This window comes from Rhinolophus hipposideros (assembly GCF_964194185.1).
Source record: "Rhinolophus hipposideros genome assembly, chromosome: 20".
Taxonomy (NCBI): Eukaryota; Metazoa; Chordata; class Mammalia; order Chiroptera; family Rhinolophidae; genus Rhinolophus; species Rhinolophus hipposideros.
This window is the reverse complement of record NC_138066.1, coordinates 18,646,870-18,663,572: the sequence shown is the minus strand read 5'-3', so window position 1 is coordinate 18,663,572 and position 16,703 is coordinate 18,646,870. Positions and strand designations below refer to the sequence as shown.

Here is a 16,703-nt window from a genome sequence, read left to right as displayed (position 1 = left end):
CAGTTCCTCCCTTTGCCTCAAACACCTGGCCCTAAACAAGCCCCAGGCAGAAAGCCACTGTAGGTGGGAGGCCAATCCCCCCACCGCCACCCTCAACAAACCCCCCCACCCCAGCCTGGACCTGAGCTCCTTGGGGCCTACAGCCATCTCTGGCACACTCTCCCCTTTCTCTGTTCCTGTAATGCTCCCTGGCACACCGGGAGAGGTGGCACACGCCAGGCTGGGGCCTCCCCCTCACCTCCCCCACCCCTTATGTATCATTCTAAGAAGACAATAATTACTCAGTGAGGAAACCTACCCATCCCAGCCTTGGCACAGCTAACCCACTGGTTCTCTCTGTCCCCAACCAGGAGCTGTACGTTAGCTGTTAGCTTTACCTCCTGGGGGTCTAAGAGGAGGCAGGCTTATATCACCAGCTTATCCCGGCTCTTTGTGAGCCAAGTTCCGTCCCACTCGCAGCTCTGTTTCTCTCAGGACTGGCTTAACTCATTACACACCTTGGTGCTCGGGAAGGATGGTGCCAGAGATCAGACACCACCTCATCAAGGAGGGGGCTGCAAACCCTGGCAACGCACAAACCTGCAGAAGTCGGGCTACTGGTTTCATCAGGATCTCAGGAGGGAGAGAGGCGGAGAGGAGACCTCTGACGAAAACAAGGTTTAAGACCACGGCATGCTCTAAAAGTCTCCCTTCTCTCAGCATCTCTCAGCTAGCCATCCCCACGTGGCTGTCTCCCGGCACCTCAAACTCAGCCCACTGCTCCCGAGTCCTGCTTCCAACCTTAGTGAGCAGCCCTTCTTGTCACCCTCACCCTCACAGGTGCCGAGTTACTGACCGCTCACCCCACTCCCTGCAGCCCCGCCATCCCGCCCTACCCATCCTGCTCACACAGGTCCCTGTGCCTTCCCCCGTGCTATGCCCTGCCCAGGACTCCTCCATCTGTCTCAGGGCGTTTACTTGGAGTGACTCTGTCAGCTGATGTTCCCAGAGCCCTTGGCATTAGCTGAAGAAACACAAGGTGGTCTTAAACAGGTGAGGAAGACCAGGAAAGACTATTAAGTGGTTTCATGTACCAGATGTTTTTGTGCATCAGCCACCATTCAGATGAGAAAACGGGGGTTCAGAGAGGTTAAGTAACTTGCATACGGTCACAGAGCTAGCAGGGCTAGATTCTGAGCAAGGTCTGATTTGAATGCAAGGAAGGTACAGAAAGTACTAAATACTCCCGGCAAGAGCGGTGTCCAACACTCAGCACGGGAGCAGTCTCTCAGGTTGAGCCTCGCAGGCCATGGGAACGGGGGTTAGCAAGGCGGGTGGCAGCAGAACTTGGAGTTGAGCTGAAGATGGCAGGGACTAGACCACTGACTACTGTCAGCTGAGGCTCCTGGGACCTGTGCCACCCTGGCCACAAGGCACAGCCCCCTCCCCCTTCCCACCACAAGCAGCTTCAAAGAGGCTACATGTGGGAAGATTTTACAGAAAGGGAGAGGAGATCTGAAAGAAACTTGCTAAAAGGAAACACATGTGAAAATGAAAACTCAGGCAGACTGGGAGGAGGACGGACGGAAGGAAAAGATGATGTTCAAGGATTATACATGGAGTCAGGAAGCCTGGTACATAATGCCAGTTTCCATCTGCTACCTTGGGAAGGCCAGCAACCCATTCCCTGCCTTTATTTTCCCTTTTAATCCAGGTAGAATGGAACAGTATGACCTCAGATGATACCCAGGAAGAGAGAAACAGAGAAAGGTGCCTTGCACATAATCATGATGACTATGGAGCCACGATCCAAATTTGGTGGAGGAAGAGGCTCAGAGAAGTTGCTCTGCTTTCCCAAGGTCACACAGCTGGTGAGCTGTAAAGCTGGAATCTGAGCCCGGGTCTGCCTGGTGTTCAAGCTCATTCCTTTAAACCACATCATAGTATCCTTTCATCCATCCTACCACCACTACAAGGTGGCTCTACTTCCTCCCTCCAAGAAACTGGGCAAATCATCGGGTAAGTTCTGTAGAGATCATATAGTTTTTGTGTTTCATTAAATGCAAGATGCCTTTGATTTTAAGATGCACAGTATTTCGAGTACATCAAGAAAGAAAAGAGATTGTTAATTAAAACACACCGGCAAATGTACCAATTTGAGATGTTACAATGTAAAAAAACAAGAGTGTGTCTTAGCCTCTCCAAAATACAGTGTGAGTATAAGTGGGGAATGGGGATTCAGTCACGGTTCCTTGCCTGTGTGTGTGCACTGAACGGTAGATGACATCTCCATGTAGGCACGTGTGTATACACACGTACACACACACCTGCTGCTGCAAGATCTTTCTTTGTTCATAACTGATTCAATCTTGCAGGTAATTATACAACAATGTGCTGGCTAGACCTGCCTTGTCAACAAGAACCCTCATTTTGCTAGACCATCAATTCAAGGTTCCTTAGGTGGAAGCTGTCCTGACCCCCACCTTCCTGACCAGCCAGCCATCCTGGCCAGCTTCGCCTCAGCGGAGCTGCAGATCTCTGGGCAGCCAAGCTAGGTAGATTGTTCTTTGGAAAACTACCAGGGGCAGGCACCCAACATGGACGGGTGGCTGCAGAGCCCACCCCTTTCTGTCTGGCTCCCCTCCAGATCTCCTGGGGCCTGCAGCCAGCCAGCGCTGCAGTGCTTTAATAAGGCAGCTAATGTGGGCTGGCAGTGGCAGGCGGGCAGCACCGCTCCAAGCTGGCTTTCCAGTCGGGCATAGGTAGATGACAGGCAGGCCTTAGCTGGAGGTGATGGGTAGGTGGGCAGAGGCACCGCCCCCCTCTCCTTGGTAGGCAGGCTCCGGCCTGGCAGAGCGGGCAGTCTCCAGGAGGAAGACCAGGTGCAGCCCCATGCCAAGCCCAGGGGAGATGGCTGTCACCTCGGAATGTGCTTTGCCTCTCATTCACAGATTGCCATGCGGGTACCAGTCCTTTCACTCTGGCCCCAGAGTATGCATCTGCGGAGGCTGAGTTGGTTTATTTAAAAACACAGATGCTGAAGAAGTAGTTTGCGCCTCTGGTAAAGTTCCTCAGGTACCAGAGTTTTTGCCCTGTCCTTCCTGTGTCAGTGTTGACACCCTCGCTTGCAAGAAATTCTGTTGGGTGCTAGGGTTATCAGTCACAAGAATCAAACCAGTAGAGGCTTTTAGGAACTGAAAATAACAGGTCACTCATATGGCAGGCACTGTGTTAAATGCTCCTCATGCATTTACATATTTGATCCCTGTAACTACCTCCTGAGGGAGGTGCTAGCGTCATCGTCATTTCACAGGTGAGGAAACTGAGGCACAGAAAGGTGAAATAATTTGCCTACGATTCCACAAAAAGCAACTGGCAGAGCCAGGGGTTGAACCTGGACAGCCTGACCCCAGATCCAGGCGCTTGGGCCCTATACTGTCTGCTTCTCCAGCAGCCTAATTACTCCACCCGCTGCCCACCGAGCAAGCGTCAGACCTACTCTGGGTACTTTAGGTCACAGTGGCTCTCTTTATCTTCACCATTACCCTATGAGGTAGATGCCATTATCACTCTTACTCTACAGATGGGGAAACTGAGGCTCAGAAAGATGAGGTACTTTGCCCAAAGTCCCACAACTAGCACGCAGCAGAGCCAGGATCTAGGTCCACGTGTTTTCTGGCTCTGATTTTTTTTTTCTACTTTAAGAAAACAGGCACTGAGCATGAGATGAAAGCGCCTGTGTTTTGAGGTAGGTATTTCTCCCAGGAAAACCAGTGAGCAGGAACGAGAAACTTGCTCCTACTCTCTCTCCTCTCCTAAGAGGGAGACAGAAGTCCGGTGCTAAGAGCAGACACCCCCCGCCTCAGCTCTCGTATCCCATGTCCACTGCAGACAACACAGACCACTTGAAATGTGGCTTCCCCTTTTTATGTTAATAGGCTTACAGAGCACAGAAAAGATGGGGGGGTTGTCAAAAGATGACTCAAGAGTAAGAGGGTTCCCACCCACTCTCTCACACTTGAGTTCTGTTTAGGCCTTCCTCTTTCTGATCCCTTAAAAAAGAAAAGCTCCCATGTATTAATAATAACAGCCACCAAGCTTTTGTTTTCATTTGAGTCATGTGTACGTTGTTGGGAAAGAACCCACTTTTCTGGGAAGATGAAGCAGGTTGAATCAATTAAAAATATACCCAACAGTCAGAAAACTTCCCGGTTCTTGAAGGAAGTCAAAAAGTGGGGTTAGAAACATGGGTGTTATTAGGACCGGCCTGCCTGGCAGAGCTGGGGCCAGAGAGGTCCCCGGGACCCCCCAACTCTGGATTACCAACCAGGCAGCCTCCTCTGACCTTCATGTGACCCTCCGAGGATGCCTACTTTCTCCTTCCTACACACACACACACACACACACACACGCACGCACATGCAGACTCACACTTTAGGGGCCTTGGCTGGACAGAGACTCCTTAGGAGACCAGGGGACAGAACTGCTGCCAACTGCCTGCAGGTAGAGGGAGAGAAGAGAGATGCCCGCGCACCGTGGGGCTCAGGGAGGTCAGGAGCCCAAGAAGGAGAAGAGGAAACAGAACCCTAAGGGGGCCCGGGCAGCACCCGCATGGGCTGACAGCTACTCCGCGGGGCTCGTGTGCTGGACGTCCCACTCCCCGTAGCATTGACCCGTGGGAACAAGATTGCCCAACAGTGCTCTGCTGACAGCGCCCATCACCTGGGAGGTTTGTGCTGGTATCAATTTGTGTGGTGGACATAAGTCTGGCAAGAACTGTTTCCACACTCTCGTGGACAGCCTTATCTGATCCAACCCGGGCTGAGAGCAGAAAAGTCCACGGCAGCAATGGCCACACACAGACACCTCTCCCAAGAAATGCCTTAACGCCCAAACCCCTCAACAGCAATGGCTTGAAGTGGGCAGAGCAATGAAATGCATTTTGTGCTGGTGGATTTCTAGAATCAACTGTACTGTTAATCTCCTCCTGGGATTCTGGGCTGTGGCTTGGCGGCATCAGGCGCCCCCTGATTTCTACTTGCCTGACTCTTCAATCACAGCAGTTACCCTGCCGTTCTGTGGACACATGCTCCCACCTCAGGGACTTCGCTGTTCCTGTTTCCTCTGCCTGTACCTTTGTCACCTTCTCAGCAAGGGCTTCCCTGCCCACTCCATTTAAAAAAACCACACGTGACCCAGCACTCCCCCACTGCCCTGCTTTCTCTCCTGCCATCTCACACACTGCAGGTTTTACCTGTTTGCCTGCCCCTCTGCCATCACGTGACCTCCACGAAGGCAGAAACTGTTGTCTGTGTGTTCACTGTGGTATCTCCAGTACCCAGCACGGAACCTAGTACAAATTAGAGGCTCAAATATTTGGTGAATGAATTGCCTGTGCCAGGCACGTGCTGGGTAGGGGCTGGGCAAACAGAAATGGGAAAGGGTCTGTGCCCTGAAGTGCCGTCCGATGGAGGTGACTGCCATATCACATCCAGGAGAGATGACCACACCATATCTAGTAAGACACGAGGTGGGCCTGCCAAATCACCATGCCTGTCATGTGGTGCCCAGCTGACGGGGTAGGACCACCCAAATCCAATTGGGAGACCAAGTAGTAGGAAGACCTGAGCGGTCCCCCTCATTCGAGAGGACTGTGATTTGATGTCCAGTTACTGAGTCAAGAGCCAGCACAGCGGACCTGGAGCAAAACAGAGCCCAACCCCAGGGACTCTGCACCCCTGGCAAGCCCAAGGTATTATGGCCCACCGTCAACACCAGGCAGTAGACAGACTAGATAAAGATACTTCCTTTTCATAATGCAGTGAGCCCTGCACCGGGGGCCCTGCACAGGGCAGAGGGTGGGCACCCCCGACCCCGTCTAAGGCCCTGAGTCCCTGGGAAGCCAGCCTTCCAGGAATTGCTTGTCTGCTATACTTTACTGAAGCCTCTCCTGTCCTCTTCCTACCCATCCTAAAACAGACAAAAGTAAATTAAAATTGTGAGGCCCCTCAAAGCAGGATCAATTGTGAAACATCCCTTGGCATAACAGGTACTTTATGTCCTGTAAGAGGGACGGAGCCCTTGGAAAGGAAGTTTCTAGCCATCTTGGTGGAAGGGAGGCAGTTGCAGGAAGGTGAGAGCTGTGAGGGCCCCAGGTGAACAACCAAAGAGAAAGCCCTGGGTGTGGGGGTAGCTGGTCCCACCAGGAGGGGAGAGGGACTAGGAGGTCATAAAGGGGCCAGTGTGCCTAAGGGAGGGGGCACAAATGCTATGAAGAGAGGGAAAAAGGATGGTGGGGGGGGGGCCAGTGGAATATCCACCAGGAAGTTCTCAAAATGCAGCCCAGAGCCTCCCCAGCACCGGCTGCTCCAGGCCCCCTAACTTCTCCTTTTTCCCCTCACTTGATTAAAAGTCCTTTCCATGAAGGTTCCAGGTAGTCTCTCCTACTGATCTGCCTTGGGGCAAAGGTCATGCCTCCCAGCCTGCTCACCTGGCCTGACTAGTTTCATCCCTCCCCTAGGTACAACCTTATCTCATGCCAGCCTTCGTCATCCACCCCACTCCTGCCACCAAAGCCCATGATCCCCAAATGACAAAGCTGTCCCCCAGTAGGCATTTGCCCAAGGTCTGCTACCCGCTACTCAAGTCCCAAGTCCTTCATACCTCTAGGCCACACAAGGGGGACCTCACAGGGGCCTCCAAGACAACCCAGGTCAACCCAGGGCTCAGGGGAGTTGGGCAGGGAGCAATTCGACTCAGGTTTTCACTTTCCCAACTGCCGGAAAACCTCTTAAGGGCAGGTACATGTCTGTGTATAATAGCCCCTGGGCACATAATGAGCATTTCATGAATGCCAGCTTAGCAGTTGAAGGTTGGGGCCACTCTATCTGGTAAGATGGTGCAGCAGGTGGCAGGACCCCAGTCCCAGGCAGTGACTACTCACAGGACTCCACCAAGGCTGGGTTAGATGGTTATAGGTAGGGAAGGAGAGAGGGAGACAGAGACCCCTACTGCAGAGATCGGAGACACACAGTTGGTAACCCGCCCCCTTTGAGATCTATTTTTCCATAATCTGACATCACGGAACCACATCTCACCAGGGGAAGGACCTGAGAATGCCCCACAGGATGTGCTTGCTCCATCCCCTTCCCAGGAGCAATTAGCACCTGCCTCCAGGAAGGGAGGACACAGGTTGTGTGGATCAGCAGGAACCAGCCCAGGGGTTTGCTACACTGTGTAGGCTGAGTGCAGGAGCCCAGTCTCCTCACAATCCTTTGAGAAGGTGACCTAGAAATCAGTCAGTCAAGGAACACTGGCATGTCCCTCAGAGCCGAGTGATATCACATCCAGCCATCTGTGGTGGAAGAGGAGTGCTAGGGAGAAGGGAAAATGGCGAAACAGGTATACTGGAGGGTGTGCAGGGATGAGAAGGAGACAAGTCCGGGGCTGAGTAGGGACCAGGTTTCCACAGCATAGACACGGTTTTCCAGAGGCTGCTCTGCACGACGCCTGTCCCTCGCAGCGAAGCGGCTGTGACCACAGCAACTACTGCCCGGACGGTCCCACCCGCTCTCGGGGAGCGAAGGGGTGGGAATCCGCACACACCTCTCAGCTCCGCAGCATCAAGGCTGGCTGGAAAGGGGCTGGGCCCTGTCCCCAAATCCCGACTTAGGCTGGCCCTCCCTCTTGCCCGGCAGAACTCCTCGGGGCCGAACACAGGCGTAGTAAGGCTACCCTGAGCGGAGGGAAAACTTCGCTCGCGCACAGCCCCCTTCGCGACTCCGAGCGGCCAGCCAAGGGCAGGGAGCTCCGGGAACGCGGGTCCCGGCAGGGCAGGCGCGCCGGGAGCGGAGGTGGGACGCGGGGTCCCAATGGAGGCGTCCGGCAAACGAGCCCCGTGCCCCGCCCACTAGATCCCCCTAAACCCACTTTTTGGAATTGCGCCGAGGACACACGCGACCGCCTCCCCCCGCCGCCCGGGGCTAGTCCTCTCCAGCCTCGCACCTGAGAGCAAGCAGAGGGCCCAGAGCGGGCGGCGGCCTCTCCTCCGCGGCCCAGCGGGCCGACGCGCAGGTAACCCGACCTCCCCCGCCCGGGCCGGGAGGGCGGACACTCCCGGGGCGGGGCGGGAGCCGGAGCCCGGGCTGCCGACCAAGTTCCGCTCTCCGGCGACTTCTCCGGCCCCGGGGCCGCGGGCCCAGCCAGGTGCGCGTCGCCGGAGCCCTGCGAGCCCGACACCCTGTCGGCCGCCGCTTACCTGGCCCCCAGGGGCCGGCGGGGTGCGCATACCCCGTCTGGCCGCAGGTCGGTGAGCTGCAGAGGGCGAGGAGCTGGCGGCGCAGGTCGGCGGGGCGCGCAGGCACGCGGCGGGCAGCGCCGAGAGCGCAGGACCGTTCCCCGCGGCCGCTCGCCCGCTCAGGCACCAGTTGAAGGCGCCGGCCCCGCCCCCACCCGCGCCCGTTGCCGGGAGACCCGCGTGGGACGAAGGGCTCTTTGTATCAAAACTGCCATGACATCACGAGGCGCCGGGGCTCTGAGCTCGAAGAGGCGGGGCCTGGTGCCGGGGGCGGGGCCGGAGGAGGAGGCAGAGCAGCCTGGGAAGCGGATCCGCAGGGGGCGGAGCCCAGGTAAACCCGCCCCCTAGGTAGAGGCAGGTGTCTGGGCGGCGCAGACCAATGGATGCGCGGCCGCGGGGCGGGCGCAGGCGACACCCCGCCCACAGCAGAGCTCGCCTGCGCCTGCGGGAGCCCGGGTCGCAAGGTTACGGCTTCATGGGTCTGGGTGGCCCCGGCCCTGGGATTGCTCAAGACGGAGTTTGTAAACTCACGTGCCTGCCTGGCGGGCTCTGTCGCCGCCGCTGCCCATTCCAGTTCACTCTCACTGTTTGCGGTCACCCACTGCGAGACTCTGGCCAGAGTTTTCAGGCTCACTTTTGCGGACCTAAACTAAGACCTACCAACCCCTACCTCCTTCGCCTACCACCACCACCCGCCGTTCCTAAATTGATTCTCATCCTGAATCTCACCCACAACTTTCCCAATCTTTTCGTGTCAAGTCAAAGCTGTCTTTATAACCAGCCCAGAAATACAAAGGACCAAGAGGCAACAAGAACTAAAAAACAAAAAGGGAAGAACCCCTTCTGCTGAATCCTAGTAAATAAAATTTAAGTGAAAAACGTGCCCCCCTACCTCTTCACTACGCTCAGGATTAAAAGAAGGCAAAGACCTAAAGCAGCAAATATTGCAAATGTTTCCTTTTGACTTGATGTTGCATTGTGTAGCTGGTGGGGGCGGGGACGCAGATTTATCTTCCTAATTTATCTTCCTAATTTATCTTCCAGGCAGATATGAAGACACCGTTGTCTTCCATGAGTTCTCACTGACCAATAAGGTGGCACTTTGGTATGGGCAGGGCCTGTCACCAGCTACCCTGTTTCCCCGAAAATAGACCTAGCCCAAAATAGACCTAGCCCTACAATCAGCTCTAAGGCATCTTTTGGAGCAAAAATTAATATAAGATCTGGTCTTATTTTACTATAAGACCCTGTCTTACATAATATAACAACAAAAGATCAGGTCTTATATTAATTTTTGCTCCAAAAGATGCCTCAGAGATAATTGTCCGGCTAGGTCTTATTTTCGGGGAAACAGAGTAGGTGCTTGGTACAGCACCAACACACTCACTCACACACACAGACACACACACACACACACACACACACACAAACACACCTTCCCCCCGCCCCCCCCCTTTTCTTTCTGGCTCTTTGCTCTCAACTTCCTTCTTCCCAATCTCTCTCCTGCAAATAAATTCCCAGCTGCCCCTCCGTTTACCAGGGCCTGTCTCTGAGGCAAAGCATCCCACTGAGGCTGCTCCAAAAAGGACAGCATTAGCCAGAGGGGGGCCTTCTGGCAAGGGCTATCTATTTGGGGGCAAGGGGAGAGCAGTGGGGGTGAGGAAGGGTGAGGTGGAAACTCCACCACCCACCTCTCTCCTCTCTGCTTATGCCTTGTGGTTCAGACATCTATGTGTGGAGGCCACAGTGTGTCCCTAACACATAGGAACACTGTGCAGTACCATAAACATCACTGGCTTTGGACTCAGACTTGGGTTTGAATCCCCTGGGACAAGTTATGTAACCTCTCTGAAATTCAGTGTCTTCATCTACAGAATGGGAATGGCACAGTCTACCTCATGGGTTATGCACCCTGGCACAGGGGTACACTTAATTTTAGGCACTCATCAAAGCTGTGGTACAAGCATTAGCCCGAGAGCTCTGGGCCTGCTCGGCCTTCCCCGCTCCACCCTGAGATCTTAGCTCCGCCTATTCCCTTAAGGTTCTAGGGAGTCGCTGAGTCCAAGGGTTCTATCTTAGTTTCCCCTCTTCTCTTGTGAGTCTCATGTTGCCCCTGAGAACTGTGGGGTCCCAGAAAGTAGGTCACATGACAGAACCACCCAGCAGTGGAGAAGAGAAGCAGACACTTAAGGTGATCATTGCTTCTCTGAGTCCTGGCTTTGTCCCAGCGAAGGTCAGTAGAGAAAGTCAGATACATCAAGTCCCCTGCCTGCCCCCACCAGCAGAAGCCTGATCAACACTTTCAAGAGCTCTACGGGGGGAGTGGTCCTAATGGTCCCTCTTTATTTACCCCCAAAGTGGTGGGGTGGGGAGCATCCCCAGGTACTTGTTCTGAAAAGCAGCATGACAGAGAGGATGGTCATAAAATGCTAGCATTGAATACTTCTGAGTTTGAAGCCCACTCAGCTCTACAACTTACATGGGGAAGTCATTTTATGTTGCAGAGCTTTGGTTTCCACCTCTGTAAAATGGAAACAATACCTCTCCTCTTCCAATTGGGAGGTTTAAATGAAACGATAAAATAAGTGTCTAATAGAATGCCTCCCGTGCTTCAGACACTCAATAAATAGTAGCTCCTCGTGGTTACCGGCAGCACGAATGAGCTCCAGTCTGACTCAGTTATTAGGTGCATGAGCTCTGAGCCAGAGCCACGGGTCATATCTTGGCTTCACTACTTTGTAGCTGGGTGACCCCAGGCAAGGTTAATTCCCAGCATCTCAATTTCCTCATCTGTAACTTGGAGATAATAGTAGTATGTATTTTAGGATTATTGTGAGGACCAAAATAATCAGGATCCATAAAATATTTAGAATAGGACCCGCCACATAGCTGGTGTTCAATAAACAGTTGCCATTATCCATTACCATATGGCAAGAGGCTAGGAAGAACTGAGGTAAGGATTCGCACCTGAAGCAGCTTGTGGGGAGAGTTCAGGACACTAACTTTCTGGAGAGGTCCTGGCATCTTCCACAGGATTCAGGGAAGCAGTGATCATCTGTGGGGTCGGGAGGAGGAGGCTGACTATGTCTGAAATGGAATGTGGCAACTTTGGGCTCTAGCCCAGGCCAGGGCTCCCAGAGGACTCAGTGCTCTCTGTTCAAATGGGGGCTGGGAGAGAGTGATTAGGGAATATAGTCCTGCGCCCTGAGCACAGCCCCACCTATGAGGCTGGGGGCAAGTGGGCTCTTAAGTTAGCAACCTGGTCCGTCAGCGTAGCTATATTGTAGAGGTCATAGAATCAAACCATTTTAAGCTGGGAAGACTCTCTGGATAAATATCTAATGAACTCTTCCCCCATTTTATGGATGGAAAGATGGAGGATCAGAAAGGGCTGAGAATTTGTTCAAAGCCCCACAGTGAGATATCAGATGAGCAGGGACTGAAACCCAGGCTTCTGACTTTAGTGCAGGGCCCTCTCCTTCCCACTCCACTCCAGCTGGGATGCTTTACTGATGGGGTAAGACAGGCAGGGGCTTAACTCCTTCACAGCGCTTGCCCAGCACGGTGAGTCGCTTAAGCGGTCTACCTTACCTTTTCAGGAGCAAGAACAATCTCATTAAAAACAGAAATCCTCTCCCAGGGAATGTATCTAAGAATAATTTTTAGATGGCAGGTCACTCTGATGAATTCTTTTTATATCATGAAACTGACTCTATCATTGTCGATAGGAGAATATTCCCATGATGTTGACTGTCAAAGCCAGAAAGAAGCAGATCGAATGTTGACAAGCGGGAGATATTATCCTCCAGAAACTGATGGGGGTCAGAAAACACATGGTCATTGGGGTCATTCAGGTGAGGGAAGAGAATAGTAAGTTCTCTCTGTACCACAGCTACGGATCTATGTCTACTTCCTTCTGCTGTCACCAGGCAGAAGTTAGCTTAACATGAGACAGTGTAAAGAGGCAACGTTTTGTACATATTTGGGGCCTTATGGAAGGATAGGCCAATGTATATGGCAGCATTAAAATAGGAAAAGAGCTCTCTGAACATTACTCAGTGTTAACATTAGCCAAACAACTGATGCCAACCAACATTAGCCAAATGAACAAATAGAAAACAGCTATACAAATACTACTAGAATTGAAAAGGAAGTCTCCAGGACAGACATCAGTCATCAAGCAGGGCTGTCAATGTCAGTCAAACCTTGTCACCCACTGGACATTATTTCTGCCCAGCCACAGTTATCACCAGCTACTACTGCCCTTTGTGTGGAAAAGCCCTCCGCACAGCTGGATCATACTTTGCCACAAACACTTGTCTCCTGCTCCTCCTCTTTAAAGGTCCCCTGACTCCACAGCCAGGAAACGTCAGCCCCAAACACTAAGTCCCAGCTTTCCACCCCAGAGGACAAAGTCAACCTCTGATGACTTAAGCAAAGGCTTCAAAAAGGGAAACGGTTACTAAAGAAATAGGCAGGACCCTGGGATTGCAGATGCCTCTTGACCCTGAGGGAAAGTTGTTCCCAGTGTCCCACTTAGAAAAAATGAGAGCAACGCCTGAATCTCAGAGCCTTTCCACTCCAGCAGGGGCTTGTCCAGGGGGCATGCACTGGGGCTGGGAAGAGGAGGGCATCGGGGACCATTCCTTCCTCCGGAAAGCTGGGGGTTGGGAAGCCATTGCTAAGACCCCTTCCATTTCTATAACCATAGGCTAGCCCAGGCACAGATCTCGGAGCCAGGTACGCATTCTGGAAATGGGAGCTCTTTTCCATTGGCAAACACCTCGGTGTTGGTGACTACCCTTTGGCCAGGATTTCTGCAGTCTGCCCCTGCAGCTGGGTTCCCTCCTGGTGTCTGGCTGGACGCTGTGCAGACTGGACGGGACCAGGTCTTACTGACTCTGGCCCCAGGCTGTGTTCAAAGAGGCCAAGCTCTATTTTTGTCAACCTGTGCACACATGAACAATGGGTTTTCTTATTCATGCAAACCCAACGAGAGGGGAAAATGGTGAGAAAACCCATGTTTCCTCTGACTCATTCAGTCATCTAAGAGGAGGAGGTGGCAGGCCAGGAGGAAGTGGAACATGGTCTTCTTTTGACTTGTGTTGGGTGAGGGCGAGGAGGAAAAACCTCCCTTTCCTTTACTCTCCTAACGTCAGGTGACTGCAAGATCAGGAGAGCATAAACAACTCTCCTCTCCTACAAACGCCTCCTCCCCCGCCCCACCACCTCCTCCCAGACCTGGCAGCCTGTGTCGCTGATTTTTAGGAGTGGGAAGTAAAGTAGTGGTTCCCAAACTGCACTGCACACTAGACTTGCTTGGGGAACTAAAACATGTACATGCCCGGGTCGTACCCCATAGTAACTGAATCTAAACGTCTAGGGTGGCAGCCAGGCGTTAGCCATTTGTAAAGATTCCCAGGTGATTCCAGTGCCGCAGTTTGGGAACTACCTTGCTGAAGGCTTGCTGACTTGCAGTGGGAGTCGGAGCAATCACAGGTGAAGGTATCATTCACGCATTCATTCATTCGCAAATATGTACCGAAGACCTGCTATGTGCCAGACCCTGTTCAAAGTATTGGAGATACACCCGCAATCAGTGTAGTGTCAGTTTTCATGGAGCTTACATTCGGTGGCGGAAGGCAGGCAATAAACAAATAAATGACGTGTGTGTGTGTGTGTGTGTGTGTGTGTGTGTGTGTGCTCATGGTACGACGAAAACCAAAGCAGGGTAAGGGACAGAGAGACTGTAGGGGCAGGAGCCTATTTTCACACTGAATTTAAGCACTGATTTTGGCTTCTGGAAAGGGTAACTGTGCCCCACTTGCTGTCCTAGACTTTATCCTACTCTCTGGCTAACAGCTTACCAGCTTCCCCTTGACAATCCTCACGGTCCTGCCTCCTGCTCCTCACAGGGCTTTCCTGCTTGCCTCTTTCCCTCAGATTTGCTCAGGGCAGGGGCCTGGCATCTTCTGCACATCTCACTCTGGACTCCTGCTCCTCCCCTCTGTCAGCAGTAACGGCTGACACGGGGCCTAGGAAAGGCGAGTGATCCATTAAGAATCATCTCTGTGCAACCCATAGGGGGATTTTAGGCTTGTGGGGTGTGGGAGAGGGGAAGCGGAACAGTGGAGAGAACCCCAAACCCTGGCTCTATCATTTACTGGCAAAGGGCCAGTCACTTCACCTTGCCAACCCGCAGTTTTCTCTTCGGTCAAATGGAGAGAGTCCGACCAACTTTATAGGACGGAGGAGATCTGTATGAAGAGAAAATGTCAAAGACTTTTTTGGAAAGTGTTTTGCAAATATGAAAACTTTTTAGAAATTATCATCCAGGCCTCTATAGACCTGAAACCATAGTGCATTAAAGCTGCAAGGGATCCAGTTTTACAATTGGGAAACTGAGGCCTGGAGAGAAGAGATGACTTCTCTACCGTCACAAAGCTTGTTAATGGCATGGATCCGCACGGACCTCAGGAAGGGGGAGGTGGTTGGGAGTAGACGGAGGATGTTATTTTACTAAGTAGCAAACATTCTGCCCTCTCTGTCCACTAAGCTAACTCCGGTGCATCCTTCAAACCCCCACCCAGGTGTGAACTATCAGGTGAAGACTTCCCCCCACGGCACCACTAGACACCTAGCGAGTGCAGTAAGCTGGGTGTCCTTCCAGTCATTAGCACGTGCACACACGTGTGCGTGTGTGAGCTCACCAGAGGACCCTCTGCTTGACATGCTAGGATCCAAACTCTGTGTCAGCTGCCCTGATAGCTATGTCCTCAAGCTGCAGGTTCTGTATACAGTGGCTCAGAGAGTGTTGCGGGGTCCCATACCCAGTTCTTCTTACTCTAAGCCCAGGCTCCTTCTTGGGCCCCACAGCCTGGCAGTTGGGCTACGTCCTCTGCCCTCCTCAGAGCTGTTCTGGATGGCAGCCCGCCCACAGTCTGCCCTCAGGGGCTCTCCAGCAGGTTGTGCCCCATGTGGCCCTCTGAGCCCTGTCACTGCAGTCACTGCCCCTTATGCATGTCCTGTGTGCTCTCCTTGCATGGCTGTTCTCAGCCTACAATTAGGACCTACATCAGGGACGCTCCAGGGTAGCGATCATTAACCTCAGGGCTTATCTCCCTCCTGAGAAGAGAGTAACTTTTAGACAAGGATGGTAGATGAAGACAACTTTACATCTTATTTCAGGTCAGAAGGACATATACCGAAGGGCTTGTAATTCCATTTTTAAAGCAAACGCAGTCCCCCCCAATTGTCTCCTAAATTATCTTAGTGACACTGCAATTAAAAACCAACCCAAACCCTGTGGGTTCTGCACTGTGAGAAGGTAGGGGGAGCGGGGGGGAGACAGCAGTCGTGGCAGCCGGTCCCAGAGGTGATTCCTGGTAGGGCCCAGGGCCAGCATTCAGTGAGACCCACCCAGGATGGGCCGGGCTGCCCTTGAATAAACAGGCAGCTGCAGCAGCAGCAGCAGCAGACAGGATGGGCCTCGTGTGGAGCCTGAGCGGGCCTCCTGTCTCCGGGGCACAGGCACGCACACACACATACGCCTCCTTTGTGGCCCTTCCAGGGCAGGGCTCTGCAAAGGGAAACCAAAGGCGCCTGGCCCCAGAACACTGAGCCAGTGTTCCTTCCACTTAGGGGAAAACCACAAACCAGCAAGGTTCTGTGGCCGCAGCCCAGGCCCAGGCCGACTGAAGGAGCTGCTGTTTTCAGGTAGGCACTGGAGAGGCCCCAAGCCCAGAGGAGGCCAATGCAGGGGGAGGAAGGGCTGCTCCCAGGGTGCCCTAAAAAAGAAACCTTTCTTCCAGGCCAGGCCCCCTGCTGTCCCACTAGACCACAAGGCCACATTCATGGGAGTGTAGTGCCCTGGTGCCCGGCCAGCCCAGGTTCCAGCACAGCTCTGCCGCTACCTCCCACAGCTTGCATATGGCCAATTCTCGTGCCTTGCTGTTGCAACGTGAACACGGAATCCATGAATACTGAACCATTGCTCGTCGGGGTGAAGTTCCTGTGAGCCTCTGATTACAACATTTCTGTCAACTGATCAATACATAACCTTGTTTTATGTGTGTTTAAAGACACATTTTTAACATACGAGGTGTGATCAAACCATATGGTGGATGTTTAAATTTGAAAAAAAGTGTATTACAGTAAAAGACACATTGCCATTAATTGCCCTCAAAATACTCCCCCTCACTTTGAACACACTTATCCCATCGATCTTGCCACTTTCTCAAGCAGTTCTGGAAGTCCTCTTTTGTGAGTGTCTTTAGTTGCGTGAATGTCGTGGCTGCCTCGATGTCCTGAATCATTTTGACTTTCAGGAAGAGCCAGAAGTCGCAGGGTGCCAGAGCCAGTGAATAAGGTGGACGAGGACACACCATAATGTTTTTAATTGACAGAAATTGCCATACACCAGAAGCGA

At 52.8% G+C, this 16,703-nt stretch overlaps 1 protein-coding gene across 2 annotated transcripts in view; it reads right to left on the bottom strand.

The window, feature by feature from the left end:
- Positions 1 to 16,703, bottom strand: part of RAB11FIP4 (RAB11 family interacting protein 4) — a 97,470-nt gene that overhangs the window by 29,428 nt on the left and 51,339 nt on the right. Inside the window, exon 1 of one of the 2 annotated variants that reach the window (XM_081028127.1) lies at positions 8,237 to 8,514. The exons of the other annotated variant lie outside the window; for it this stretch is intronic. Coding sequence (XP_080884253.1) covers positions 8,237 to 8,266 — 30 coding nt within the window. The 5' untranslated portion in view covers positions 8,267 to 8,514. Of the gene's footprint in view, positions 1 to 8,236; positions 8,515 to 16,703 lie in introns of those variants that run through there. 2 annotated transcript variants of the gene reach the window in all.